The sequence below is a fragment of the Canis lupus genome, chromosome 30 (genome assembly GCF_048164855.1).
Source record: "Canis lupus baileyi chromosome 30, mCanLup2.hap1, whole genome shotgun sequence".
Taxonomy (NCBI): Eukaryota; Metazoa; Chordata; class Mammalia; order Carnivora; family Canidae; genus Canis; species Canis lupus.
In genome coordinates, this window is record NC_132867.1 from 41603326 (window position 1) to 41630999 (window position 27674).

Genomic DNA, 27674 nt, shown 5'->3' on the forward strand with positions numbered 1-27674 from the left:
GAAGTTGTTGATGCCCTTCTCCCCGTGGAGCCCTGGCCCCTGAACAGGTTCTGGGCCTGGTAAGGCTTCCGGAAGTGCCTGGGGGTGGGCTGACCCAGATGACTGCTGGGTCTGCAGGAGCCCAGGGGTCCTTGGGATGCTCCTTAGTTTCCCTGAGCCTCAAATCCCTCAGCAGGGAATGGGCACAAGCCTCCCTTTCACACTGTGAGGACGGCAGATGGGCGTGCAGAGCGGGTGTGGTGCTTGGCAAGGAGCACGCACGCTGAGTGAACCAACCTCCCTGCTGGAGGGTGACCCCGGCTGGCGCCGCTGGAGCTCCGGAAGGCCAGGCTGCAGGTGTGTCCCAATCCCCGCGGCAAACCACGGAACACGCTTGCAGACAGGAGAGCAGCCACCTGTGTTCCTCTCATGCAGTGACCTGGGAGCTCGTCTCCAGCTCCCGTCCCCATCCCGCTGTGGCCCTTGGGTGGGTCACCTCTGGCGCCTGTCCCCATCCCGCTCTGGCTCTCAGGCGGGCCTGCAGGGTCGGGATCCAGCCGCTCCGAGCTGCCAGGTGCTGAGGGTCGGCCCGCGCACCGTGCCGCTCCCACCGGACCCACACAGCTGCTGGGCTGGTCTTTCTGAGCCGTTCTGGAATGCAGCCGACAGACACGAAGAGAGGAGGGAAACAGCCGTGTCCCCAGCACGAAGCCCGCCCCTCTCGGCGCTTTCTCTAGACGGGGGTCTGCAAACACGGCCGCTGCCTGTTTTTGTAAATGAAGTAATAGGTTTTATTGGCACATGGCCTCGCCCACCCGTTTACCTGCGGCCAGGGGTGCTTTCCGGCGGCAGGGCACAGGTGAGCAGTCAGGAGAGATCCTGGGCCTCGTCGGAGGCCCCGAGTATTTGCCACGTGGCCCCACAGAGGAAGTTTGCAGCCCCTGCCCCGGCTCCAGCCGAGTTCTCTGTCCTGGGCCCCCTGGGGCCCCCGGGCCCCCCAGGAGCCAGCAGCCCAGCCTCACTGCTCCGTCTATTACTCATGACCAGAGCGTGCTGGTGCCAAGCGGTCACACTGGTCTCTTTTCCAGGGACTGCGGTTTTCTTGTTTGCTGTTAGGGCTTTTTATCTCGGGCATGTTGTCCATGTCGGGGGCGGGAAGAGTCCTTGGCTCACATTTCCTTTATCTGGATTCGAAATAACTCGCCATCCAAATCAGTACTTGCTGTGTTCCTGCTTTACGGTCAAATGCTTTTTTATTTTTATGGGAAGGATGTTTCCTAAGTGCTTTTGCAATGGCGTCCTGGCCGATGGAACGTGGCCTTCTTGTGAAACATGCGGTTTTTTTTTTTTTTAAGAAGGGAAGGAGCCACGTGGGGACAGCAGGGGCACAGATGTCAGGTCAACAGCCTGCTTCACGGACTACTTCCCCTTAACCGGCGTTCCCTCAGAGGCCCCGGATACTTGGAAGCCGGAGCCCACCCGCCCGCGCAGCGCCGGGGTTATTACTGTGCCATGAAATATTAACACACGCACCGTATCTTGTCAGTGAGATGGCTCCGAGGCCCAGAGGTACCCCAGGGAAGGAGGGCGGGCCGAGGGTCAGGACACCGCTGCCGCCTCCGCTTCCTCTGCCCGCTAACTAGGGCCTCGGTCCCCTCTTCAGGGCGCTGGCAGCTGCAGTGAGCCAACCCCGCGGCAGGCACCTGCCCAACACCTGGGCTGCCGGACTAGGGATGCGGCGCTGACAGGTGGGCTTGCCCCGCGCAGGTGAGTCTCTTGTAGCAGCGGAGCTCCCCCTCCCGCCTGCCCCCTCTTCGCCTCCACGGGGGCTCACTGCTTTGGGGCAGGGCTCCAGCCTCCTCTGGGCCTATCAAAGTGTCTGGAGAAATCCATCAAGCACTGCCCTATACGAGGGGCTCTGATGGGTCCTCACACCTTCCTCGAGCTGCAGAGACCTCCAGAGGGTGGGACGGTGAGACAGGGGTCCTGTGGACCCATGGCACGGTGGCTGGCTCCTTCGTGGAGAGGCAGGGGCAGAGGAAGGCGGGGGGCATTCCAGGGGAGGATGTTGTGGGCAGAAATCTGGACGCTAGGTCGGCACGCCCGGGGGAGGAAACCAGGGGGCGGCCGGTCAGCCAGGAGTCAGCCGGGAGCCCCGGCCCCGGTCAGAGAGGCACAGGACCCAGGGGGTGGCCGTGGGGCGCTGTGGGCTGGTGGCTGGGAAGGCGAAGGCGAGGGCAGTGGCCTTTGTGAAGTTGGAGCACTGTGGGGGGAGGGGTTCGGACCTTCAGGAAGGCTGCGGTCGCTGTTTGTGGAGGGGGAGGGGATGCAGAATCCTCCGCTGTTTCCTGCAGGGTGGAGTGCAGGCACCTGCCCGGCCAGCACCTGGCCAGCACCTGGTGCAGAGGAGGTGTGGGTCAGTCTCTCCGGCTCCTCCCGCCCCGGCCCTGCCTTTCTGGGAGTGTCTCAGGCTTTGGGTCCCGGGGGAGGTCTCGAGGCCCCCTGGGGTCTCCTGCCCCCCCCCCACCCGGCCCCCTCCCCGCCCTCGGGCGCTTGAGGAGACTCGAGCCCTCCCAAGGGGAGCCGCTACGAGGAGCCGGGCTAGGGGTGTCCTGGAGGCGGGAGCCCGCAGGCTGCCTCGGGGCCAGTGACGCAGAGCGGCGGGCGGGACCGCGCAGCTCAGCTCCCAGAGATGCGGCGGCCCCGCGGGCACCGGCTCCTGCGCAGCCGGTGGGGGACCGGGCTGCAGGGCCTCTCCGGGCAGGGGTGCCCCTCCCCGCCTGCGGACGCAGCGCACCGGCACCCGGCGCGGGCGTGGACACAGGTGGCAGGGCCGGTGCGGGCGGGTGGGAGAGTGTGCAGGGTGGGGGTGAGGGGGCATCCCAGGTCCAAGGGCGCTACAGGGACGCTGGCACAGCAGCGAGGCTGGGGGGCGGGCGCCGCGGGGGCGCAGGGCGGGGTGCGAGCTCCGGGGTAGTGGTGCGGGCCAGGGCGCTGGCTGCAGGCGGGGTGCGGGGTGCGGGGACCCAGGCTGCAGGCGGGGTGCGGGGCTCAGGGACCCAGGCTGCAGGCAGGGTGCGGGGTGTGGGGACCCAGGCTGCAGGCAGGGTGCGGGGTGTGGGGACCCAGGTTGCAGGCGGGGTGCAGGGTGCGGGGACCCAGGCTGCAGGCGGGGTGCGGGGTGTGGGGACCCAGGCTGCAGGCAGGGTGCGGGGTGTGGGGACCCAGGTTGCAGGCCAAGTGCGGGGACCCAGGCTGCAGGTGGGGTGCGGGGTGCCGCAAGGCCGGGAGCAGTCTGTCGGGGGTGTCTGGCAGGCACCTGGGGAGACAGGGAATTTGGTCCTTCTGGGACTGAAGCTCAGGCCGCAACTCCTCCCCCCCTCCCCCGCAGACCACAGCGCTTCAGCCCCTCACCCAGTGTATGGCTATTTATAGTCTTGACAGTGTTTTCACGGCCTGGATTTCAGAGGATGCCTGAGGTGGGGAGCTGCAGGGAGCAGGTGCCCGGTAGGAGAAGCAGAGGGGCGGGTAGGCGGGACCCCTGGCCAGGGCGCCCTGGGGTAGCCTCACCTGTGAGGTCTGGGGGGGCTTGGGCTGGGGACGAGGGGGCCCTACCTTTGCATGCTGCCCCGTCTGGGCCCAGGTGGCCCCGGTCAGACACGTCCTCTACTTTTCATTGTGTTTGGACTCGGGGTCTATTCCCAAGGCCACGGCGCCGACTTTCAGCGGGTGCCCCCTGGGCTGCGGGAGCCCCAGGATGGATGAGGGGTGTCTCCTGGTGCAGAAGCCCCCACGTGGCCCTTCCCGGGCACCCACGCTCATTTCCTGTGGCCCCTTAGTGCCTGTCTCCTCCCGAGGACTGCGCCAAGCAGCGCTCAGGTTTGGGCCCCCACCCCATGGGGGCCTTGCCCCGCTCGGCCACTGGTCGGCTCTATGGCAACGCATTCCTGCCAGGTGGCCTCTGCCAAACGACATTTATAGATGTGCATTTTTTTTTTGTATTATAGAAACATAGAGCTATACTTATTTCACGTATTTATTATAATTAGGGTTTATACCATTATCTACTACTTTTTTTTTTTCATTATCTATTACTTTTTAAGTCCATTGGTTGTGTTTTGGGTTTTTTTTCTTACCCGTTAAATAAACATTTCTGAACATACAGCAAAGCGGAAGGAATTTTACAGTGAAACCTGGATGTTTGCTTTGTGTACCCGTATGTGCAGGCTCGCCTGCTGGCACATTCTGTGTTTTTATGTATCTGAGTGCCTGTCTTCTTGGAAGTCATTTAGTTTCAAAGTGTTCTTTTTTTTTTTTCAAAAAAAGATTTTATTTATTTATTCATGAGAGACACACAGAGAGAGGCAGAGACACAGGCCGAGGGAGAAGCAGACTCCATGCAGGGAGCCCGATGCAGGACTCAATCCGGGGACCCCGGGGTCACGCCCTGGGCCGAAGGCAGATGCTCCACCACTGAGCCCCCCGGGTGCCCCAGTTTCTAAGTGTCCTTAACACACACCTATGCTATTGCATGTGGAGAACTAGAGCTACGAGCCAGGGTGACCGTATGTGCTCTTGGGGGGATGTGTGAAGAAGGGCAGTGATGGTCGGAATCAGGGGAGAACCTCACAGAAGGTTGGAGGGGGGACTTAATAAGGTCATGGTCAGCCCTGGGTTTCCAGACTCTTCCAGGGCCCAGACTGTGGGATGGGGAAGGGGAGGAGGGGACGGGTTGGGCCAGTGTCTCCAGCTGGGATTTGGGAAGGTCTGGTTGGGACCCCGATGGGGGTCTGACCAATGAGACCATGGAGGGGTATGCCCAAGAGCATCTTCGGGCGGGAGGCCTTTAAGGCCCCAGCCTGTGGTCTCAGCGCCCGCCCCCGTCCTGTCCTGGCGGTGGGAAGCCCCTCTGGTCCAGGTCCGTCTGCACACTGGCTGTCGGAGATTTCCCAGCCTCCTTTTTGTCTCCTGTCACTGGGAGCATTTCTCACTTAACTGCTTCCCTGGAAACTGATTGTGGGGACAGGGGAGCTCCCCGTAGGACAGCTGGTGGCCCTGGGAAGGCCACGCAGGTGTGGGGCACTGTCACCTCCGGGCGGGCTGCACCACAGGCAACGCCCGCTGTTGACAGCAGGTGTGTGCCAGGCGTTCGGGCTGCTGTCACCGCAGGCCCCGCCTCCGGAGGACAACAGTATTGTCATAGCCCTGGAGGCCCAAAGTCTGCGCTCAGGGCCCCTCTGGGTCGCCGACTCCTGTGTCCTCACAGTGGGGAAGGGGCGAGGGAGCTCCCTGGGGTCTCCTTCTTAGTGGCGCTCACCCCATCACCAGGGCTCCCCCTCCTGGCCCAATCACCCCAAAGGCCCCGCCCCTACTGCCATCACCTTGGGGGTCGGCTTCAGCGTGTGAGCTTCGGGAGAGCAGGTTCAGACCATAGCAGTCCACTCCTGGCCCCCACATTATGTCCTTCCCCCATGAGAGATGGGCTCACTCCATCCCAACAGCCTGAGTTTAAACTCATTCGAGCATCTACTCTAGGGTCGGAGTCCAAAGTCTCATGTGGTTCAGGGGTGGGGAGACCCCAGGCACGTTCATCCCAAGGCAGACCCCTCCCAGCTCTGAACCTGCCCGAACACAGTGCTGGGGCACAGGACAGACATTCCCATCCCGAAGGGGGAGCAGCTGGAAGGAAGGACGGGGTGATGGGGCTGCCTCTGGGGCCTTTACAGCGACCTGAGGGTGGGACCCAGGAAATTTAACAACAATCCCCTACCCCTGGACAAGCAGAGCAGGACTGATTCCATTTTGTGCTACACCTGCCACCTCCCGTATGGCCCCCACATAACCTGCTTATTGCTTAAGGCACTGCCGCACCCTAGTCAAGCCGCTGGGCACACCCTAATCGGAAATCGGCTCATAACCCTGCTTTGTGCCCGCCAAAACTGCGCGCCGATTCTGACCAAAGTAATAGGCCAGCTCAAATGGATACTATAAGGTAAGGTGTAATTCAATTGGCCACCTGCGTGTGGACCTACAGGACTGTGCAACTTTCTGTGTATCCCATTGGCTGCTGGCCCCTATAAAGCTGCTACACCTCTTAGTCTCGGGGTCCAAGTCCCTGCTCCGCTGTGTCGGGTGCACTTGGACCCACACGAGCTTGTAAATAAACCCTCGTGTGTTTGCATCGGTGTCGGCTCCTCGGTGGTTTCTTGGATTCGCAATCTTGGGCACAACACTGAGGTCGCTATCCTTGTGGACCGGCGTGCGGACAGGGCCCCCCAGGGGAGACCCATGCTTGCTCCTCCCAGACACCTGCCTCGGTTCCCTCTCTGACCTGTTCCAGCTGCCCTCCATGGTGTCCTTCTGGAACCTTCAGCCTCGCGAGCGGGAGGACAGGCCGTCCTGAGGGAGGCAGGAGGCCGTGGAAGCTGGAGTGGGAGCAGCCCCCGACCCCAAGGAAAGCCGGCTCCAGGCAGGAGGAGGGCTTTGGGGTGCAGCCCAGGAGGATGGCTGACCTGGGCATGGTCTCCAATCTGCGACGCAGCAACAGCAGCCTCTGCAAGACCAGGAGGTTGCAGCACCTGTTTGGCAACAGTGCAAAGGTAGGTTCCAGGGGTCGGCGGAGTCGCAGGTGAGGCCAGGTGACCACCGGGGAGGGGTGTGTTGCCCGCCACACAGAGGCTCAGCAGAGCTGGGTGGGGGCCTGCAGAGAAGGCAATCGGCCGGGTCTGTCCCCTCCCAAGGGCAGCACGGCCCCAGCACGCTCTGGGTCTGGTTGGGAGGGCGCTGGGTAAGCCCTTCAGTCCAGTCCTGGCCGGGGCCAGACTCCCCCTGACGTCCCCGATTTGACTGGGAGGGCCCTGAGCGCCACCCGAGTCCTGGGCCAGATTCCCAAAGGCCCCAGGATGGGATGTCCTGAAGGCCACGTTTAACCTCCCCGGCCCCCGGTCAGGTGGGCAGGAGGGCGTCCAGCTTGCCGTCTCGCCTGGACGGAGGCAGGTGTCCAGACCCTTACGCGCCACACAGCTTTGTTCCCGAGCGTTGACAGAGGAACTGAAAGCTCCGGGATGCTCACGTGGGTCTCTGGGGAGAGTGACCTCCCGGGGCAGTTCCTCCGCGGGAACCCACACCTGACAGGTCGGCCAGGGCGCCTCCCTGTCCCCCAGCCTCCCCGAAGCCGGACGGGGAGCTCAGCGGTGTCGGGGAGCACTGATGGGATTGCCCAGGGATCTCCAAGTGACCTTCTTACCCGCAGCAAGAAAATCTGAGCTCGTGGATCCCTGAGAACATCACGAAGAAGGAGTGCATGTACTTCGTGGAGAGCTCCAAACTGTCTGACGCCGGGTACGTGGCCTGGGGGCGTTCCCACAGCGCGGCCTCGGGTGCTGGGGCGTCTCCCCCACCCCGGGGCTTGCTGTGGGGGAGCAGCTTCGCCCCTCCTGCCGCAGAGCGGGAGCAGAGAGCGTAGGTGCGTCGCCAGCCGTTTGGCTCATTGCTCTGTGGACAGAGCGGGCGCCAGGGCCGGGGGCGGTTGGGGGGCGCAGGGAGAGCCCACAGCCGAGACTCCCTCCCGCAGGCAGCCCCCATGCTGCCGGACCTTTCACTCCGGGGCCACCGGCTCCCCAGCGGCGCCCTCCGTGGGTCGGGGGAGCCATGGGCGGCTTTGCAGGACCTCCCGGGAGGCGTGCATGCCCTTGGCGTTCCTCGCGGACGCATGGAGCCCGGCCGCGGGCGCACGTCCCATGCAGACACTGCCCATGGGCTGCTTCTACTCCCCCCTGCCACCTCCTGAACTCCTGTTGCCGGCGCTGCCTCTGCCGGGCAGCCCTCCCTGACTGCCCTGGGAGGTGACCTGTCCCTCCGCCGCGCTCCATATACCTGTCCTTTATACAGGCGGCTGCACCACGATTGTGTGGCTTTGTGGTGGCGGGGTCGCTTTCTCACTTCCCACCCTGGACACTCAGCACGCTGCTCGCGTGCGCCGAGTGACACGGGAGGAGCAGCCCGTGCGGGGAAGGTGGGGAGATGATGACGCAGAGCCAGGCAGCAGTGACCCCCAGCGACCATGCGCTCCCGGGGTCCCGTAGCCCACCCCGGGGTCCTCATGCCCGTGCGCATGTTGGGGTTCATGCCCCCGGCGTGGCTCCACTTCGGAGGACAGTGCTCACCTCTCGGGCCTGGGAGCAGACCCCCGGGGCAGAGACAGCTGCCATGCGCCAGCTCGTGGTGACCTCTGATACCACGGAGGCCGCACCGCTCACCGTGACAGCGTGCAGAGTCCTTTGCATCAGGGTCTCCAGGTTTATTTTTTATTTTTTACTTATTTTTTAAAAAGATTTTTATTTATTTATTCATGAGACACAGAGAGGGGCAGAGACACAGGCAGAGGGAGAAGCAGGCTCCCTGTAGGGAGCCCGATGCGGGACTCGATCCCGGGACCCCGGGGTCATGCCCTGGGCTGAAGATGGCGCTAAACCGCTGAGCCACCCAGGTGCCCTGTTGCAGGGGCTTTAGGTGATGCAAGCTTGGGGACAGGGTCCCAAGTGTTCTGGGAACAGCTCCAGGGCCGGGGCATCAGGAACCCCACAGGGAGGGTGGGAAGCTTGGCGAGATGCAGCTGCGAGGAGACAAGGACCCCTGCACCCCCGCTGCCCGGGAGCTCACCAGGTGTGCTGGACGTGCTGGAGGCGGCCGGCGTCTGGCTCCTCTCCAAGAGCGCCCGTGGCCCACGGATGCTTTCCCAGGGCTCGTTCACTGAAGAGGCGGCCGTCCTTAGGGTCGCTTGTTTTCCCTCTCGGAGATTTGGGGTGTGCAGAGCAGTCAGGTGCCTGGTGGTTGGGGCCTGCCCGGCTGCCCGGCGCCCCGGGAGGCACGGAGGAGGGCAGCGCGTCCACAGCCTCCTGCCCAGCACCCCCTCTGCTTCCCAAGTGGACGGTGCTCCCGGGGCAGGCCGGCCCCAGGAAGGGAGGGGGGCCGACTCCAGTCAGAACGGCGTAGTGGAGGCTGGTTCCCGGGGATCCTTGAGGCTGCCCCGTATGTTTGGGGACAGGCTGTCACAGCACCGGGACACACAGCAGGCCCGGCAAGGGAAAACACACGCGGCGACCAGAGAGCCCCACGCACAGGCCTGCGATGCTCTCCCCTCCCGAGGGGCACACTGGCCGTGCGCCGCCGGGCTTTGTCCTGCAAAGCCACTGGGGACTCGGTGCCTGGGGTTAGCCTAGCCACCCCCCACCCCCGATTCCAGGCCCGAGGGAAAGCAGGTGTGCCGCCTAAATCCCGGCGTTGGCACAGCCGGGGCCCAGGGAGGAGCCGATGGGTCAGGGACCGCAGGGGCAGCAGGGGTGGCCGTGTGAGCAGGTCCCTCTAGGGACAGTGGTGTCAGGCCTGCCAGGGTCTTTCCCGTCTCGCCAATCAGACGGGTCCCCCCAGGGGATGCCATAGGGCCTGTGGTCCTTCCTGAGAGAGGAGGACCTGGGAGGGGAGGGTGGGGACAAGTGGAGGGTGAGACAGATTTATTTGTGCACCGTGAGCATGTCCATCACGGGTGCCAGGGTCTCCCCCACCCTCTTACTGCCCCCGGGTCTGATTAGTCCCGCGGCCCGAGCTTCGTCCTTCCTCCACGGCCAGCCTGGACCCTCTCCCGTGCTCTGTCCCCTTTGCCTTGCCACCTTGGCCGGTGGGTTCTGTTCCCTGGAACCCAAATCCTCCTCCATAAAACAAGCTGACGCGGGTGTTTTGGAAACTTTCTTGAGGACGAGGCGCCCCCGGACGGAGCAACCGCCCTTCCCGGGCCTCAGCCCTCCTGCCCCCGGGCTGCGGCTCCCAGGGATGCCCGTCGGGCCCAGGAGCTCCGCAGACACCCTCTGACTATTTCATTTCTGGGCCAGGGGACTCGGTGCGGTTTCCTGCCCTGTGTGAGCGTGGGAAGCCATGTAGGTTTAAGATCTAATCTCAGCGGAGGGCGGTGGCACGGGGCGAGCCAAGGAGGCGGCCCGCCGGGGTAGCAGAGACCTAAAGGCTGGGGCAGCACTGGGCCAAGGTGCAGGAGCTGAGTGCCCACCTGGGGGCTCCCGCCCTGCCCTGGAGCGCGGGGGTGGGGGGTGCAGCACGGCCACCCGGAGATCCCTGCACGTCTGGGTCAGCGGCTAGGGAGGAGGTCGGAGGGCGCGCTGCGAGCTCACCACGGGCGGCCCCTGCGGCCACGACACGCAGCAGGAGGGGCCGCCCTGGACCAGCCCAGGGGCACCTGGGTACAGGGCGGCTGTGGCTCTTTTAATTTTGTATTTAGATTCAATTTAGTTAATGTATGCGTGTTGCTACTGTCAGAGGGGAGGTCGGGGCCTCATCGTTTACATGTGACGCCCGGTGCTCACGACATCCTGTGCCCTCCTCAACACCTGTCCCCGGTGACCCCGTCCCCCAGCCCTGAGGCCCGAGGCTCCTTGACCCCCCCCCCCTGCACCTGTCGCCTCCCGACGGTGGCCGTCCTCACGGGAGTACCGGGTGGGGGGTCCCACGTAGTGCTGGTGTGTGTCCCTGACGCCGAGGGACGGGGAGCATCTTCCCGCGTGCCTGGGCCCCGTGTGGGTCTCCGCTCACGTGTCTGCTCACGTCTTCCGCCCATCTCTTGAGGGATTGTTCGTCTCTCGGGTGTTGAGTTTGGGAAGTTCCTCGTGGATCTCGGACACCAGCCCTTCGCGGGGGAGACGCTCGCAAGCATCCCCACCCACCCCGCAGGTCGTCTTGGTTCTGTTGACTGGCTCCTCGGCTGTGAGGACGCTTGTGATCCCGGTCAGGCCCCATCGCTCACGTGTGCCTCTGCGTCCCTTGCCGTCGGAGACGCGGCGACCCAGGGCAGCTGCGGCCGAAGCCACCGAGGCTGCTGCCTGCGTCCCCTCTGGGTGTTGACGGATCCCTGTCTCATTTAGGTCTTCCGTCCGTTCCGAGTCTACTTTGCAGCTGGTGTAAGAGGCTGTGGGTCTCTACCCATCCTCGGTGCTCTGCACGGTCAATGTTTTTGCACTAATTTTATAAATTATTTCTCGCGGCACCCGGGTAGCTCAGTTGGTTGGGCATCTGACCGTGGCTCAGGTCATGATCTCAGGGTCCTGGGACCGAGCCCTACTTTGGGCTCCATTCTCAGCGGGGAGTCTGCTTATTGCTCTGCCTCTCCCCTCACTCATGCTCTCTGTCTCTCAAATAAATAAATAAAATCTTTAACAGTTCCTTCTAGAACTTCATCTGACCCTCAAAACATTTTGTAGGGTGGTTGGGGGGGGGCGGTAATGTACTGTTTTCCGCATCTAATGGCGGAGAAATGGAGAGCCAGAGCGTGTGAGACCGTGCAGTGGGGAAGTGGAGGGCTGCCCAGCTCTCCTTCCCCTGTGCCTCCTGGTCCCGGTGTCACTGGGCCTCAGACTGGTTGTCCTACCTCACAGGTATCTTGTGTTTCAGGTCACTGGATAGTAGTAAAAAGTCAGAACCTAAAAATTCATAATTTCTGATTAAAAGAGGTGTAAAGAACACAGTTCTTTATCTCTTTCTCCGATGAATAGCAGTAAAGGAATAAAAAGTCTGAATCCGGGACCATGAAGGAAATAAGAGAGGAGGTCAGAGCTGCTAGCGGCGTGGGGGCGTTCTGCTACACGGCGGCCAGTCCCAGAGGTGGGGTTCTCCTGCGGCATCACCCAGATGCAGCCAGCTGGGCCCCGGGCAGGGCTGCAGGTGGGCGCGCGGAGTACCCTGCTGGCCCTGCGTCCGGAAGGTGCTGCTTTGAGCCTGCACCTTGTGTTTGGTGGGGAGGGGGGCGGGAGTTTAGCCTTTTAATTTTGGAATAATTATAGATTTTAGGAAGTTGCAGAGATAAAACAGGGAGCTCCCCAGATTCCACCACCGGTTCTGCACTGACGTCCTCTGCCCCTGTCACCCTAGCCCCCCAGGAACCATGAATCTGTTCTTCGTCTCTATAACTTTCCCACCTTGAGAATGTCACACCAGGAATCCCACCCTATGTGAGCTTTTCAGTTTTTCGTTCTTTTTTATTTTTTCTATTATTTTTATTATTATTTATTATTATTATTATTATTGTTATTATTATTTTTGCTTTTCATTTTTTTTCACTCAGTGCAATGCCTTCGAGATCCAGCGGGCTTGTTGTGTGCATCCATCCCGCTCCTCTCTACTGCCGAGTGGTCGGGTCACTTCCAGTTTGCCTCCATCGTTATAGTGGAAGTGAGATTTTTATAGAAAGTAAATAATTGGGTCTTATTTTGGTTACAGTTTATTAAAATTGTTTTCATAAAGACTCCTAACTCTGGGAAACCAACTAGGCATGGTGGAAGGGGAGGAGGGCGGGGGGTGGGGGTGAGTGGGTGACGGGCACTAAGGGGGGCGCTTGACGGGATGAGCACTGGGTGTTATTCTGTATGTTGGCAAATTGAACACCAATAAAAAATAAGTTTATTATTAAATTAAGTTTATTATTAAATTAAGTTTTCAATTTTGATCTCCGTGTAGGTACTGTACAGCGTAATACTGGTTTTGGGAATCCCAATATGGTGATCCAGCACTTCCATACAGAACTCAGGGCTCATTGTGATCGGTCATAATTTCCTTACATGCTTTCCCAGCTGCCCCCTCTCCCTCCTCCCTCTGGGACTCTGATGACACGCACGTTGGATCTTTTGTCGTAGTTCCGGAGGTCCTAGCGGCTCTTCGCTTGGTGCTTTCTTCAGCTCTGCACTCTCTCTGGTGTTTGTATTGGGTTATTTCTTTTCTTTTTTTTTTAAATAATAAATTTATTTTTTATTGGTGTTCAATTTTCCAACATACAGAATAACACCCAGTGCTCATCCCGTCAAGTGCCCCCCTCCGTGCCCGCCACCCAGTCACCCCCACCCACTGACCTCCTCCCCTTCCACCACCCCTAGTTCATTTCCCAGAGTTAGGAGTCTCTCATGTTCTGTCTCCCTTTCTGATATTTCCCACGCATTTTTTCTCCTTTCCCCTTTATTCCCTTTATTCCCTTTGTATTGGGTTATTTCTATGTTCTGTCTTCAAGTTCATGGATTCTTTCCTCTGTCACCTTCATTCTGTGGCTGAGTTCACCCATTGAGTTTTTTTTTTTAATTTTTTTCGTTGTTTAGTGCATCTTTTACTTCTAAATTTCCATTTGATGTATCTTCTACCTCTTTCCTGAGACTTTATATTTTTTTTTAATTTTTTCCCCAAGTGTGTCCACCATTCCTTGGTAAAGCACTTTCATGACAGCTGCCATAAAGTCCTTGTTGGGTGATCCTAATGTCAGTATCACTTGGCACTGATGGCTGCTGTCGTTTCTCATTCTGGGGGAGATTTTCCTGGTTCCTGGTATTACTAGTGATTTTTGATGTAAAGCTGTGATGTGTTGGGTATTATAAGATTCTGCATGTTTTAGCAGGTCCCCTGTGACGTATCTACAGGGAAGGGGGGGCACCGCCTCATTATTGCCACATGGGGGTGGAAGTCCAAGCCCCTCTCAGCCTGAGTTGACATTTGGCAGGGAGGGGCTTCTTGTTCCTGTGGGTGTGGGAGGGATGCTCAGCCCCCCGCTGGGCCTCCACTGACACTGCTGCTGGGGGAGCCTCGTCACCACTGGGGGGGTGAATGTCCTGATGCCACAGGGCCCTGTTGCCACCCCCAAGGGGAGCACAGAGGCACCTGGCTTCCTTTGGTAACTGTGTGGTCTTTGCAGGAAGGTAGTATGTGAGTGCGGCTACACGCGCCAGCAACACTTGGAGGAGGCTACCAGGCCCCACACTTTGCAGGGCAAGGATTGGGACCCAAAAAAACATGTCCAGGAGATGCCAACAGACGCCTTTGGTGACATTGTTTTCACGGGCCTGGGCCAGAAGGGAAAGGTTGGTCCCCATCCCTCCATCATTCTCACTGTGGACTCACATCAACCTTCCATGATCTGAGGTGGCCATGATCCGAGGCCTTCCTGGTGTGGGGAGGGCTGGCTAAACCCGGAGGCATGGAACCTGCCAGCACTAGGGGAGGGCTGGGCGGGGGCTCCAGAGGCTCACAGGAGACCATGGTGCTCTCAGAGGTCTCCATCACGACCGAGTAGGGTGGGCCTTGGGCTGGGTGTGTCCCACACCACAGAAGCAGGGTAGTGAGGGTGCTGTGGGCACAGGGCTGGTCTCCCCAGGGTGGCCTGACATCCCACTGGGCCTCACTTCTGAGCCTTTGCCCCTTCCCCCTTCCTCTCAATCTGTGGCCTGCCGGGACGGGGCCACTTTTACTCATTGGCTCTAGACCCCGGGTGGGAGGTGGCCTGGCGTGGGGGTGCCCATCGCGTCTCTGGGGCTGGGCTGGCCCCCCGATGACACAGCCTGTCCTGTGCTGCCCTCTGACTTCCCTGCAGTACGTCCGCCTCTCCCAGGACACACCCTCCAGCGTGATCTATCACCTCATGACCCAGTACTGGGGCCTGGATGTACCCAACCTGCTCATCTCCGTGACAGGTGGGGCCAAGGACTTCAACATGAAGCCCAGGCTGAAGAGCATCTTCCGAAGGGGCCTGGTCAAGGTGGCCCAGACCACAGGTAGCCTGGGGGTCGCACTCACCTGGTCCGTGCTGGCCCACGCAGCTGCTGCTTGGCTTGTTCGTGGGGCCGCCAGCCCTAGCCAGCTCCCCATAGCGCCATGCCCTAGCCATGCCATGCCCTAGCCAGCTCCCCATAGCGCCTGTGCGCCCACAGGAGGCCCGAGTTAACCGTGAGCTAACGTGGTGGCAGCAGGAGGAGGCGGAGGCCCTTGTGTTAGTTGTGGGATGTCAGTGAGGGTCTCTCTTGGCCAAATCCCTGTGACCTACCTGTCCGTCCACATCTGGGGAGGAGGGGCTGTAGGAGAGCTGATTGCCTTGGGGTCCCCTGTCCCCCATGCCGCGTGACCTCCACGGGAGGCGGCCCTTGGCGCGCTCTCAGAGTGACGCTGGAGAAGCAGCCGAGGTGCCCGTGGCCTCCAAGGGGGTGCTACCCTGGGTGGGTTGATAGCGGGAAAGCAAGAATCCTGGGACTGCGTGAGACGGGCCACCCAGAGGACACTGACTGACCCTCTTTCTAGGACCTGGTGAGGGCCACACCCTCCGTTTGGTCCTTGACCCAAAACGGGCTCAGTGTGAGTCTTCCCGGGCCCATGTCTCTTGGGGTTTCCTGGCTAAATGTAGCCAACCATCACCCAGGCTGTGACCTTGGCTGTGAACCCATTAGGTGCTCACCTGTCCCCCAGGTAATCATAATCGCAGGTGACACTTTTACCACATCTTGATGGTTATCTTTTGCGTGTTTAATAGCAATGTCCTTGCTGCCACTTCCCGGCCCCAAAGCCAGCACCATGGGTGTCAGCCTGTTCCTATGGCAACACCAGGCGTGAGGGCTTCCAGGCACCGCCTCCGTGTGGGTGGGGGTGGAGGGGTGGAGTGGAGGGGTCGGCCTTGCCCCGGGGACTGGCAACCCACACAGTGAACCTCACCCTTGGCTTGCATTCCGGGGACGCAGCTGCAGGTCCGGGGCTGCAGCTCCACCCCGCGTCTCCCCTTATCCAGGACACAGGTTAGGGGAGCAGACCCCACTGGGGATCCGCTTTCTCGTGGCAGGAGAGGTGTTGCAAGAGCAGCTGGCACTGATTCTCAGCCCCAGGCCTGGTGCTCATCCTGCCCGCCTGCCGGTGCGAGCCCAGCGGGTGCCCGGGTCCGGCTGGGCAGGGGGGCAGGAAGGGTGTGCGCTGGGGGGCCGCGGGCAGCGCGGCAGGGCGAGTCGGTCAGGGGCAGGGGCTCGGCCCCCCACACCCAGGCCCCAGGAGCTGAGGGGAGGAAGGGACGTTTAAGTCTTTAGAATTCAGACAAACGTGTGCCCGAGGCCAGGACAGAGAAGCTGCGGGGGGGGGGGGGGGATGCTGCAGGCGGGGAGCCTTGGGCCCTGGCGCCCCGCCGTGAACACAGAACCACAGTGTGGCTTCCTCCGCGGCCCTGGTTCCGGGCCTCACACCTACTTAGGAAGCGGCCGCCCGAAGCACACAGGGCTGAGTGTCAGGCTTGCACGCGGCAGGTGCACACCTCTGCCCCCCTCCCCTCTGCCCAGGGGCCTGGATTATCACTGGCGGGTCCCACACGGGCGTGATGAAGCAGGTGGGCGAGGCGGTGCGAGACTTCACCCTGAGCAGCAGCTACAACGAAGGCGAGGTCGTCACCGTCGGCATCGCCACGTGGGGCACCGTGCACAACCGCGAGGGCCTGGTCCACCCCTCGGTGAGCTCAGCGCCCACTCCTGGGGCGGGCCGTGGGGTCAGAGGAGGTGGTGAGTAGGATCCCGCCAGGTGCTGCCCCGGACGGGCTGCCGTCTGGACCCCGGGGTGTGATGTCGCCTGCGTGTGTGGACTCGCCACGCTGGAAAGCCAGTGCCTGTCGTCCAGCACGCGATGGTGGGATGGGCATCACGGAATAGCTGCACGTCCTCATTCCAAGAGGGGGACCGTGGCAGGAATAAGGGGGCCCGGGTCCCAGGCGACCTCCAAGCCCGGCAGGGAAATCCGTTAGGTTGACACGAGGCTCTGTCCTGTGGCCTCCCCTGCCCCCCGCCCCAGGCCGCTGCCCCAGGGACCATCATGCTCTGCTCTTGCAGGTTAGCCACTGTCTCCCGCCCGTAGGGGCTTGGGAGTCTGACATCCCGTCCCTTTGGTCCACGTTAGCTTCTGGGGACACAACAGTCTCTCCTTCCCGTGCGTGTCCCTGGGTTGGGGCGGGGGGCTGCTGTGGCCACAGTGCTCTGATCTCCACCTTCACCGTCGCCGGGCCCTCCTCTTGTAGGGGATCCCCCTCTCCTCCCCGTTGTGAGGACACTGGGATGCTCTCTGGGACCTGCCTGGCCCCTTGAGGAAGATCTTCCCATGTTACGGTCCTTAGCTTTAATCAGCTCTGCTGTGGCTCTTTTTCCAAATAACATAACATTCGTAGGTCCTGGGGATCAGGACCTGGACGCCCCCTTGCCTGGCATTCGAGGCGCAGGACGTCCCGTCTGTCTGTGTCCCCAGGGCAGCTTTCCTGCTGAGTACATCATGGACGAGGAGGGCCAAGGGCACCTGACCTGCCTGGACAGCAACCACTCCCACTTCATCCTTGTGGACGACGGGACCCACGGCCGCTACGGGGTGGAGATCCCCCTGAGGACGAAGCTGGAGAAGTTCATATCGGAGCAGACGAAGGAAAAAGGAGGCGAGTGGAGCACGTCTTTGAGGGCTTTTGGGGCAGAGCGGGGGCGGGCTGGCCAGGGGGTCTGGGGCACAGCCGGCCGTGACCAGGATGTGAACAGGTGCGGGGCCGGGGGTGCCCTCAGACACACCTGGATTCCTTCCCAGCATCTCTTTGCACTTGTTCAACAGGAACATCTCTCACCTGGTTTAACCGGTGGGGGGAGGTGGGGGCCAGCCCCCGCTTTTCTGCTCTCTCAGGTCACAGAACCCCCGCAGTCACTACACCACGCACGGGCTCGGTTCAGAAATAAGGCGCAGAATGCGGCCCTGACATCTTTCCCCTTGTGGGCGAGATGGGGCGGACTCTAGGACTCAGGAAGGACGGACACAGGGATTCGCACACGATTCGGGGGGCGGAGAAGGGACCCGCAGTGGCAGGAGGTTCTGGCTCTGTGCCGTTGGGGGGCACTCCCTGCGGGTTAGGGTCCCCTGGAGGACCTGTCTTGATGGCACCTTACGCCCGCGGGCTTGGGCTGTCCCCCGAGGTGTGCCCGGGTCTGAGGGAAGCCGGCTGGTCGTGGTGGCCGGCCAGGGGGACCGCGCTGCCCCCCTCCCGCCCCAGACGGGAGCACGAGGACGCGGCGGGGGAGCCATCCCAGGGCCCGCAGAGCGAGCAGCCTTGGGGAGCTGCTTGGTACCTGGTGCCCGTCTCCCGCCGGGTACTCCTGCCACAGCGAGGCTGGGGCTGGCGGGAGGTGGGCCAGAGCGCCCAGGTGGAGCGTCGAGCCCCCGTGGCCCCTAAATCGGGGTTCCGTGCCTCGTCCCAGGTGTGGCCATCAAGATCCCCGTGGTCTGTGTGGTGCTGGAAGGGGGACCCGGCACCCTGCACGTGAGTACTGGTCTGGCGGGGGGCCCTGGGGCCAAGCTCTGCTCAGGTGGGGCTGCTGGCCCGACGCCCCTGGCCCGCATCCCAGCGGGGTCACTGGTGGGGGGCGGGGGCAGGAGCAGGAGGTGGGTGTGTGGCAGGGCCCCTCCAGGGGTGGTGGGAAGGCGGCCCTCCAGGGGGTGCCCTGCGGTGGGGGGGTGTGCAGGCTTCACCCTGGGTGGCCGGGAAGAGGGGCGCCGGGTGGGGGGACTGCAGCTACAATGGGGCTGGATGGCTCCGCTTCCAGGACCGCAGGGCGGCCACCTGCGGCCAAAACCTCCCGGGAAGGCTTCATGGGGTGGCGGCCCTCAGACCCCACCCCAGCCCCCCGGGACAGGCAGCCGAGTGTAAAGCAGGCTCCTGTGTGGTTTTAACACAGTCCCCGGAGGACGCACTACGGCGTGGGGTTTGCCTTCCTGGCAGAGCGCTGAGCCACTGTGGCCTGGTGGGGGCAGGATAACGTCACAGCCTGCACGGGTGGGGCAGGAGGGCGCCCCGGAAACGTCCGTATATGTTCAGTGCTTGCAGGAGGATTCCTGGGGGACGGGCGGGAGGGCGCCCGCGGGGGCGGATGGGAGGGGACCCGGGGGGGTGAACAGGAGGGGACCCAGGGGACAGACGGGAGGAGACCCAAGGGACAGACAGGAGGGTGCCCAGGGGGATGGACATGAGGGAACCTGGGGGGACAGACAGAAGGGCGCCCAGGGGAATGGACAGGAGGGCACCCAAGGGGATGGATAGGAGGTGACTCGGGGGGACGAACAGGAGGACGTCCAGAGGGACAGATGGGAGGGTGCCCAGGGGGATGGACAGGAGGGGACCTGGGGGGATGGACGGGAGGGGACCCGGTGGGACAGATGGGAGGGCTCTGAGGGATGGACAGGAGGAGACCCGGGGGGATGGATGGGAGGGGACCTGGGGGGACAGATGAGAGGGGACCCGGGGGGATGGATGGGAGGGGACCTGGGGAATGGACGGGAGGGCACCTGCCCCCCCACACATGGAGCACTCTACATGGGGCCCTGCAGATGGCACCCACACCTGCCTCCTTGGCCCGGGGGGTCCCGAGTCCCTCCCTGAAAGTGACGTCACCAGGTGTCCGGGGCTGTGCCCTGGTGGTCCTGTCCCCCTGGGACGGGCAGCACTGGCTCCTGCAGACGCTCCCGGGCCACAGCGGTGCAGGGTCTCAGCGGTGCGGGGGTCACGGTCCACCTGTGCCGTAGGCTGGAGGGAGCTGGCCAGTCGGGCGCGCGCCCCCTGCCGTCAGGGTGAGCCCCCCTTGCCCCACCAAGCTCCGTGTTTTCTGTACGTTCTCGGGGGCCCCGAGGCCCTGAGCCAGCGCCGCCGCGAAGTGCCCGGTGCGGGGGGCGTCGGGGTGGGCGGGCGCGGGGCTCACGGGCGCACTCTCTTGCAGACCATCTACAACGCCATCACCAACGGCACCCCCTGTGTGGTCGTGGAGGGCTCGGGCCGCGTGGCGGACGTCATCGCCCAGGTGGCCGGCCTGCCCACAGGGGAGATCACCATCGCCAGGATCCAGCAGGCGCTCAGCGTGTTCTTCCGCGAGATGTTTGAGACCCTCCCCGAGAGCAGTGTCGTCGAGTGGACCAAAAAAGTGAGCGAGCACACGGGCCCGGGGGTGGGGGGCATGGTCTGTGGGGTCATGAGGTGGGGGGCCCGGGGTAGGGGGCAAGTGGTGGGGGGTATCACAGAGTGGGGGGCCATGGGGGGGCACGGGGTGGGGGACCCTGGGGGGTGAGGGGCATGGGGTGGGGCCCGGGGTAGGGGGCATGAGGTAGAGGGGCCCGGGGTAGGGCGCATGGGGTGGGGGGTGTCATAGAGTGGGGAGCCATGGTGGTCACGGGTTAGGGGGCCCTGGGGGTGAGGGGCATGGAGGGTCACGCGGTGGGGGGCTACAAGGGGCACGGGGTGGGGGGTCACAGGTGGATCATGGGGTGGGGGTCACGAGATGGGGCATGGGGGGTCACGGGGTGGGGGTCACGGGGGTGCATAGGGTGGGGGGCCTGGGGGTGAGGGGCACAGGGGGAATGGGGTGGGGGACATGGGGTGGGGGGGTCATGGGGCGTGGGGGGCCCTGGCTGACCCAGTGGAGGGCGGATGCAGGCGTCGGCACCTGCTGGGGGCTTAGGCCCTGCGGGGGGCAGCAGCGCTCACTGGGGAGGGGGCGGGCGGGCGCGGTTCTTGGGAGCTCTCTGGGGACACAGTGATCCCCAGGGCGCTTCCTGTGGTCTCCGAGCCACTGAACGTTGCATACCCATCCTTGCGGCATCTCCGTCTTCATGGCCTGGGCAGTGGGGAGGCGAGGTGGTGGCCGCGGCCGACAGGCAGGCGGGACTCGCACCTGGGCTCTGGCTGCGTGTCCGGGGTCTGTGGTCCTGCGGGTGCCCTTCGAGGAGGCGGGGCCCTGCTTGTCCCCCAGACCTCAGCGGGCGGTGTTTGTCGCAGATCCAAGACATCGTGCGGAGGCGGCAGCTGCTGACCGTGTTCCGCGAAGGCAAGGATGGGCAGCAGGACGTGGACGTGGCCATCCTGCAGGCCTTGCTGAAAGGTGAGGGCCGGGCCGCCCGGGGCGAGAGGGAGCCGCGCAGCGAGGGTCCCCGGGGCCCTGGGCTCGCAGGGGCCGGACACGGAGGCCTCGGTCAGGGGGTGGACCGTGCTGGGCTGGGGCACCGCGGCGGTGCTGGCGGTTTGGGCTCCTTTCTGCACCTTCCCTTCTTGCTGGAACCCAAGTGCAGCCGCGTGAGGTGGCTGCGGTCATCACGGCCGCGCGTGCCGGTCCCGGGCTCGGAAGGGCAGCCCTGACCCCCGTGCGTCCTGCCGGGCCGCGCCCCGCTGGCCCCCACGCCGCAGGGACCCTCCCGGACACTAAAGCTCTGCAGTGGCCGGGCCTGGGCCAACCGCTTGGTCTGCCCTCTGCCCCGCGCCCCTGGGAACGGCAGGTGCCCCGTCCCTCCCGCTGGCGCCCACAGGGATGTGGGTGTCCCCGATGCCAGGAAGCCTGGGTTCTCCCCGCCGGGCACTCCTCACCCTCGAGGCACACGGGGCGGCCCGGCAGGAAGCGCTCGCAGGAGACGCTTAGACCTGGGCTTTGCTCCCCGCCTTCTCCTGACAAAACCTCCGAGAACCAGCGAGACGGTTAAAACCAGGCCCAGGGGCTGCACGTGAGGACGGTTGTCGGGGGCCACAGGGGACCGGGAAGAGCCGGTTCGATAGCATCGGAGCCGCCCTCGTCCCCGAGTTGCCCACCAGCAAGGACACAGGGTGGGGGTGGGGGGGAGCCGGCGTGCACATCCGCGTGACCACAGGGTTCGACGGTCTCCTTCACGGCGCCTGACGCTCCTGTTCAGAGACGGGGCGGGAGGGCGTCTGTCCCTTCCTTGCCTTTGGTGAAGAGAGACAGTGGGTCGCCTGTGTCTGGTGCGATCCCCTGGAAGGCGGTGACGGGGGCGGGGGGCTGAGCGTGGCCATCCGTGCCCCATGCTGGAGAGGGATGGACCCCTGCCCACGGCCAGGGCGGACCCCCACGTCTGTCTCCGTGTGCTCTCAGGGTGTCAGGAGGGGGCGAAGCAACGCCACGGATCCTGGCTTCTCCTGGGGCGGGCGCCGGGCGGGCAGGGGGGTGGGCACTGAGCGGGCAGGGGGGCGCCCAGTGGGGATGGTGATGGAGCCTCGATGGTGTTGGGTGTTGGAAGTCCTCACTTCTCGCTGGTGGTGGTGGTGACGCAGGTGTAGACGGCAGCCAGAGCCCAGGCAGCGACCTTAGGGCTGTGCCCTGTGGAGCCCCGCGCCCCAGGAGGGAGGCCGCCTTGCTGGGGCCCGGCCCCGGCCCCGTGCTGAGCAGCCCCGTGTGGACACGCCAGCCCGGGGACAGGCCCCAGCCCATCTCTGGAGCCCGCGCGGGTTCTAACCGGTTGCTGGGGAGAAAGGCAGTGGGGCTCTGGGGGGAAGGGCTGTCTCTTCATCGTGTGACTTTATGGGAAAACAACACAAACACGTGGATGTGGTTTTGCAGCGACGACCCCTTTTAAAAACCACCTGTACTGAGGGACGGCTGACGTAGGGGTAACGTCCCCATCCTGGGTCCCCGCGGCGGGCCCCTTAGCAGGTGCACCCACCCCAGAGAGCGGCAGCCCCCCGCCCCCCAAGGCTCCCTGTGCCTCTGGCTGCCCCCCGCCCCGGGCAAGCGTCTATGCACCTTCTGCCCTTATAAACGGCTTTACCTGGCCGTCATGGGCCAGGCTCCGAGCGCTTCTGCACCTCCCTTCCCGGGCTCTGTGCAACAGCTGGGAGGCCCTGGCCCGTTGCTGCACGTCCCAGAGCTCTGCTCCTTCCCACCGTCAGTGTCCCCCGACCCGCGATCCCGCCACCGCCGCCGGGCTTCCCGCCCGCCTGGCGCTACACGCGCAGGCCGCCTCCAGCGTGGGGTGGTCGTAACTAAGGCTGCTCTTATTCTCCTGGGGCTTCTCGTTTCTCTTGGGGCCACATGTAGGACTGGAGTTCCTGGGGCTCCATGGCACACGGCGGGTCAGCTCTATAAGAGAGCCCGGCTGTTGTGCGGCAAGCTCGCACCGCCCTCCCCCGCTGCCGGCCGCGGGCTCCAGCGCCCCGTGGGCTCCAGTGCTCGGGATGGCCCGCCGTCCCCGGGGGTGACAGGTCACAGCTCAGGGTGGTTTGAATCTGCGTCTCCCTGATGGCCGCTGACACCAGCGGCTCCTTGGCCGGGTGTGTGTCCTCCCGGGGACAGGCCTTTCCGGTCTTCTGTCCACGCTTATTTGCTTATGTGCCTCCTGGTTTTGGAGCAGGAAGAGTTCCTGATGTACTCGGACACAGATCCTCTGTTACGTCCACGTGACGGTGCCTGGCCTACTTTGCTCTTCCCTACAAGGTGTCTCTGGAGAGTGGAAGGCATATATATATTTTTTTATTTTAAAGATTTTATTTATTTTTTCATGAGACACCCAGAGAGAGGACGAGACACAGGCAGAGGGAGAAGCAGGCTCCATGCGGGGAGCCGGTTACAGGACTTGATCCCGGGACGCCGGGGTCACAACCTGGGCCAAAGGCAGACGCTCCACCGCTGAGCCCCCCGGGCGCCCCGGAAGGTGTATGTTTTACTGGAACTTAATCGACCCATTCCATCTGTAGGGCTCATGTCCTTGGCACCCCGAGAAATCCCTGCCCGCTGCAGGCGCAGCCTTTATGCTCAGGTCCCCGTAGTGCGCCGCACGGCGGCCTTTGCGCGTGCTGTCAGGAAGGGGTCCCCGTTCCTTCTTCCCTCCCCCCAATAACAGCCCAAGCTTCCAGCTGTAAAGGCAGCGAGAGCGCAGAACCTGTTGGCAGGACGCCCGTCGTGAGAGCCCGGGCCAGCCCGCGGCTTTGCACTCAAGGCGGGAAAGGGAGTTGACGGCGTGGGCGGGTGTGAGTCTCGAGTGTTCGTGCACCTGCCGGTCAGAGACTGTGTCTCCCTGAAGCTTAGGGGCCGTGGGGCTTGACCAGCAGGGGGGCGGGCGGGCCAGAGCGATGCCCCAACCTCGGAGGTCCTCTGGCGCCCGCACCGCGAGGGACCGTGCGTCTGTGAGGGGGCGGGGGGCGGGGGCTGGGCACGCTCCTGGGTCGGGGTCACCGAGAGCCCAGGGTTGGTGGCCGGTGCCTCCCGCCTGACTCCAGCCGATGGCAGGGTAGCGCCTCTGGGGCCCGGGCCGCAGCCCCCCGACGCGAGTGCTTTTCCCTGCAGCCTCTCGGAGCCATGACTACTTTGGCCACGAGAACTGGGACCACCAGCTGAAGTTAGCGGTGGCGTGGAACCGCGTGGACATCGCGCGGAGCGAGATCTTCTCCGACGAGCGGCAGTGGAAGGTAGGGCTTGGCGGGAGCGAGGGGATCGAGTCCTCGATCCTGGTAGGGAGCCCCCCGGGGCAGCCTCCCCGCTTCCCAAGGTGGAGACGATGCAGTCGGCGTGTCGTCGGGGCTGTCGGGGCCGCGTGAGGCGTGCGCCCCCACGGTGCTGTCTCTCAGCCCTCAGAGCTGCACCCCGTGATGATGGCAGCCCTCATCTCCAACAAGCCCGAGTTCGTGAAGCTCTTCCTGGAGAACGGGGTGCGGCTGAAGGAGTTCGTCACCTGGGACACCCTGCTCCACCTGTACCAGCACCTGGACCCCTCCTGCCTGTTCCACAGCAAGCTTCAGAAGGTGCTGGCCGAGGAGCCCGAGCGGCCGGCCTGCAGGCCCGCCCCCCGCGTGCAGATGCACCACGTGGCCCAGGTGCTCCGGGAGCTCCTGGGGGACTTCACGCAGCCGCTGTACCCGAGGCCCCGGACCGGCGAGCGCCCGCGGCTCCTGCTCCCCGTGCCCAACATCAAGCTCAGCGTGCGTGCTGGTGGTTGTTGTCCCAGCCCCCCTGGGCCTGCGCGGTCCTTCGTGCTCCACCCACCTTTTTTTTTTAAAGAAATTATCCTTTATATTTATTGGAAAAAAGAAATATGCTCCCTATCGTGTCTGCTGGGGCCGCCCTCACGAAATACTGTAGGCCGGGCGGCTTCGAACCACAGATGGTGGGGCTCCGGCAGTCTGGCGGCCACGGTCCCTGGGGGGGGGGGGGCGTCCGCGGGGCTGGTTTCCAGCAGGGTCTCTCTCCTGGCTTGAGCACGGCCGCCTCCTTGCCGTGTCTACGCATGGTCTGTTGGGTGTGCACGCAGAGAGATGCCGAGAGCGAGTGTCCGTCCCTCGTACGGGGAGCCCGGTCCGATCAGATCAGGACCTTAATCACCTCCTTAGACGCCCCGTCTCCAAATACAGTCAGTGTAGGAGGCGGGGCTCCGACATACAAATTTGGAGGACGCGATCCAGCCCGTCCTCCAAATTCAAACGGTGCAAGAGCTCACGTATGAGGAAAATGCCCTCCCTCGTGCCTCGTACCCCCGAGTCCACGTGGTCAGGTCAGCGGGGCCCCACCACATCCCTGTGCGGGTGCCCAGCACGTGCACTGCAGCCGGGGTGACGGCATTTTTCGAGCCTCTGTCCGTACTCGATGGGAATCCCGAGGTGCGAGGCCAGCCCTGCATTTATGTCAGCGAGTATCCACCTCCCAGTTCTTGAAGCTCTTACAAACGAAGCCCAGGTGCTGAGTTTTGAGAATTTGAGGTGTTCTCCTTCTTATTTAACCTATGAATTTGCTGAGTCGCTTTAATGGACTTCCTGATGGCGAAACACTTCTATTCCTGTTTTGATCTCAACTGGATGGCCGGGCGACACGTGGGTAGTGCGGTGCTGGGTTTCGTGGCCCATATTTTCAGCACTTTTTTTTGTTTTTTGTTTTTTGTTTGTTTTTTTAATATGATCGATCTGCAAATTCATATAATTTAACATAATTTAATATTTACTAATGGCTCTTTGACAACCAGGTTGCAGAATTCTATTTTCAGCACTTTTAATCGTGGTGGTGTCTTGGGGGCTGTCTTTGTCAGGTTCCGGCAGCAGCTTTATGTCATTCTTATGAAAACCACCAGAAACCTGCCTCAGTTCTTTGCCCGGGAAAAGTTCACGCGTCTGAAACTCACTGTCCTTACGAGCCTGGTGGGCTCTCCTGTGTGTCCATCGGGGCTCAGTGCCTTTTTTGGGTGGTAGCTCTGAGAACACTCTCAGTTTCTTTTCTGACAATCTCTGGATTTAGGTTTTCTTTGTGTTCCATGATGAAATTTGGGTTTGTTTTCTTTTTCTGGTAGAAAATTGTCCACTTCCTTGAGGTTTTCAAATTCATCCATTGTCCCAGGTGAGCTACGATGACCCCTGAGAAAGACGTGGTTGTGGCTTGGTTTTCTACATTCACAATTCTGCTCTTCTCGGTCCTAGTGCATTTAAGATAAACCTTTAAGAGGATCCAAAGTGGAAGCTCACCATTAACCGCATCTGTAGTTTATTGAGTTTATCAACTAATCTTTTTATTTTTTAATTTAATTTTAATATTTTAAAAGATTATCTATTTATTCATGAAAGACCCAGAGGGAGAGGCAGAGACACAGGCAGAGGGAGAAGCAGGCTCCATGCAGGGAGCCCGACATGGGACTCGATCCCGAGTCTCCAGGATCACACCCTGGACTGAAGGCAGGCGCTCAACCGCTGAGCCACCCAGGTGTCCCCTCAATGAATCTTTTTAATATAAAGACAAGCCTTCAGGAAATTTCTAAGGTCGTAGAAAGTGGAATTTTGTGTGTGGTGTGGGACATGCGTTCTCACTTCTGGAGGTTGTTTCCAGCCTGTCTGAATACATGTTCACTTATTGATCAGCCAGGAAGCTGGCCTCCCAGGTCACTGTGTAAATCGAGGGTGTCTGGGGGCGAGGTGTCCTCCTGCTCACGTGTCATCCTTGTGTGTTTGGGCTTTCTCGGTGGCCTCCTCTGCAGGAGACACCGTGAGGATTCCCTAGAGGAGCTCACAGCCATGAATCTATAGTGGACTCTGTGCTAGAAGTTGGCCTCATAGAAAAAGGCTTTGATGCCATCAGACGAGACTAAGGAAACTCAGGGTGTCTGGGGTGTAGACGAGAGGCTGCAATCGTTGGTGAAGGTGTTAGCGGGGCACCCCACTTTCTGAACGTCTCTATGTGTCTCCAGAGTGATGGTTTTAAAACTCCAGCGTGCATGAAATCGGTCCAGGGTGTTGTTGAAAATGCAGGCCGCAGGGCTCGCCACCCCCCCCCCCCACCCGGGGACAGTGGTTCTGGGAAGGCGTGGAGCTGGGCTCTGGGCGTGCACCCCCACCAGGCCCACCCGGGGATACTGAGGCTATAGTGAGGACCTAGGAGAGGTTCTGAATGTCCACTGCTCACCAGATGCAGGGAGTGAGTCTCCGGTCCCTCTACAAGCGTTCGTCAGGCCATGTGGCCTTCACCATGGACCCGGTTCGTGATCTTCTCATTTGGGCCATCGTCCAGAACCGTCGGGAGCTAGCAGAAATCATCTGGGCGCAGGTAACTGGATCTGTCTCTCAGCACGCATGGCTGCGTGTGGGCCAGCGATGGGGCTCCAGCCAGGGAGGGAGTGTGGCCAGGAAGCCCAGTGCCAACGGCAGGTGGAAGAGAGGAGCCCGTGGCCTTGCAGGGGCGCCGTGGGCCTCTGGGACCCCAGGAGGGGCCCCAGGGGCCCAGAGAGCTTGGCTCAGGTAAGAAAATTTTCAGCAGGTGCACGGTGTCCTGCAGCTCTGTCCAGGGCTGAGGCTCGGCACGCCCGCACAGCTGGTGGAGCCCCCGTCCTCGGCCCGCGCGGGTGGGTTCCGGGGGGTTGGCACCCAAGCTGTGGCCGACCTGGTCAGTAGAGACTCTGTAGGAGGTGCCATCCCCGGAGGGCCTGCCTGTCTGTCTACTGACCATTGGGGTCTCGACAGAGACCATCTGTGGCTGACACGGGGACCAGGCCCCAGATGTGCCCTGCCCTGAGCCCCCTACTAGGCTGTCCGGGACCCCGAGCCCTCAGCGCCCTCGCCACTGGGCTATGGGCAGCCTCGTGGTCACGACGGAGGGCGT

The 27674-nt window shown here is 62.4% G+C and overlaps 1 protein-coding gene across 8 annotated transcripts in view; it reads left to right on the forward strand.

Annotated features, from left to right (window-relative positions):
* The first annotated feature begins 1529 nt into the window (after nucleotides 1–1529).
* TRPM2 (transient receptor potential cation channel subfamily M member 2) overlaps nucleotides 1530–27674 on the forward strand; it is a 47837-nt gene continuing 21692 nt past the window's right edge. The window contains exons 1-14 of one of the 8 annotated variants that reach the window (XM_072807163.1): nucleotides 1530–1548; nucleotides 1643–1746; nucleotides 6320–6578; nucleotides 7232–7320; nucleotides 13712–13877; nucleotides 14387–14567; nucleotides 16104–16270; nucleotides 17053–17233; nucleotides 18039–18100; nucleotides 19551–19751; nucleotides 20603–20705; nucleotides 23892–24013; nucleotides 24173–24523; nucleotides 26985–27122. In XM_072807163.1, the coding sequence (XP_072663264.1) occupies nucleotides 6483–6578; nucleotides 7232–7320; nucleotides 13712–13877; nucleotides 14387–14567; nucleotides 16104–16270; nucleotides 17053–17233; nucleotides 18039–18100; nucleotides 19551–19751; nucleotides 20603–20705; nucleotides 23892–24013; nucleotides 24173–24523; nucleotides 26985–27122 (1857 nt within the window). In that variant the 5' untranslated portion in view covers nucleotides 1530–1548; nucleotides 1643–1746; nucleotides 6320–6482. Of the gene's footprint in view, nucleotides 1549–1642; nucleotides 1747–2647; nucleotides 2804–3370; nucleotides 3459–6319; nucleotides 6579–7231; nucleotides 7321–11831; nucleotides 11991–12103; nucleotides 12229–13711; nucleotides 13878–14386; nucleotides 14568–16103; nucleotides 16271–17052; nucleotides 17234–18038; nucleotides 18101–19550; nucleotides 19752–20602; nucleotides 20706–23891; nucleotides 24014–24172; nucleotides 24524–26984; nucleotides 27123–27674 lie in introns of those variants that run through there. The other 7 variants (XM_072807166.1, XM_072807158.1, XM_072807159.1 and 4 more) reach the window with 7 other exon arrangements.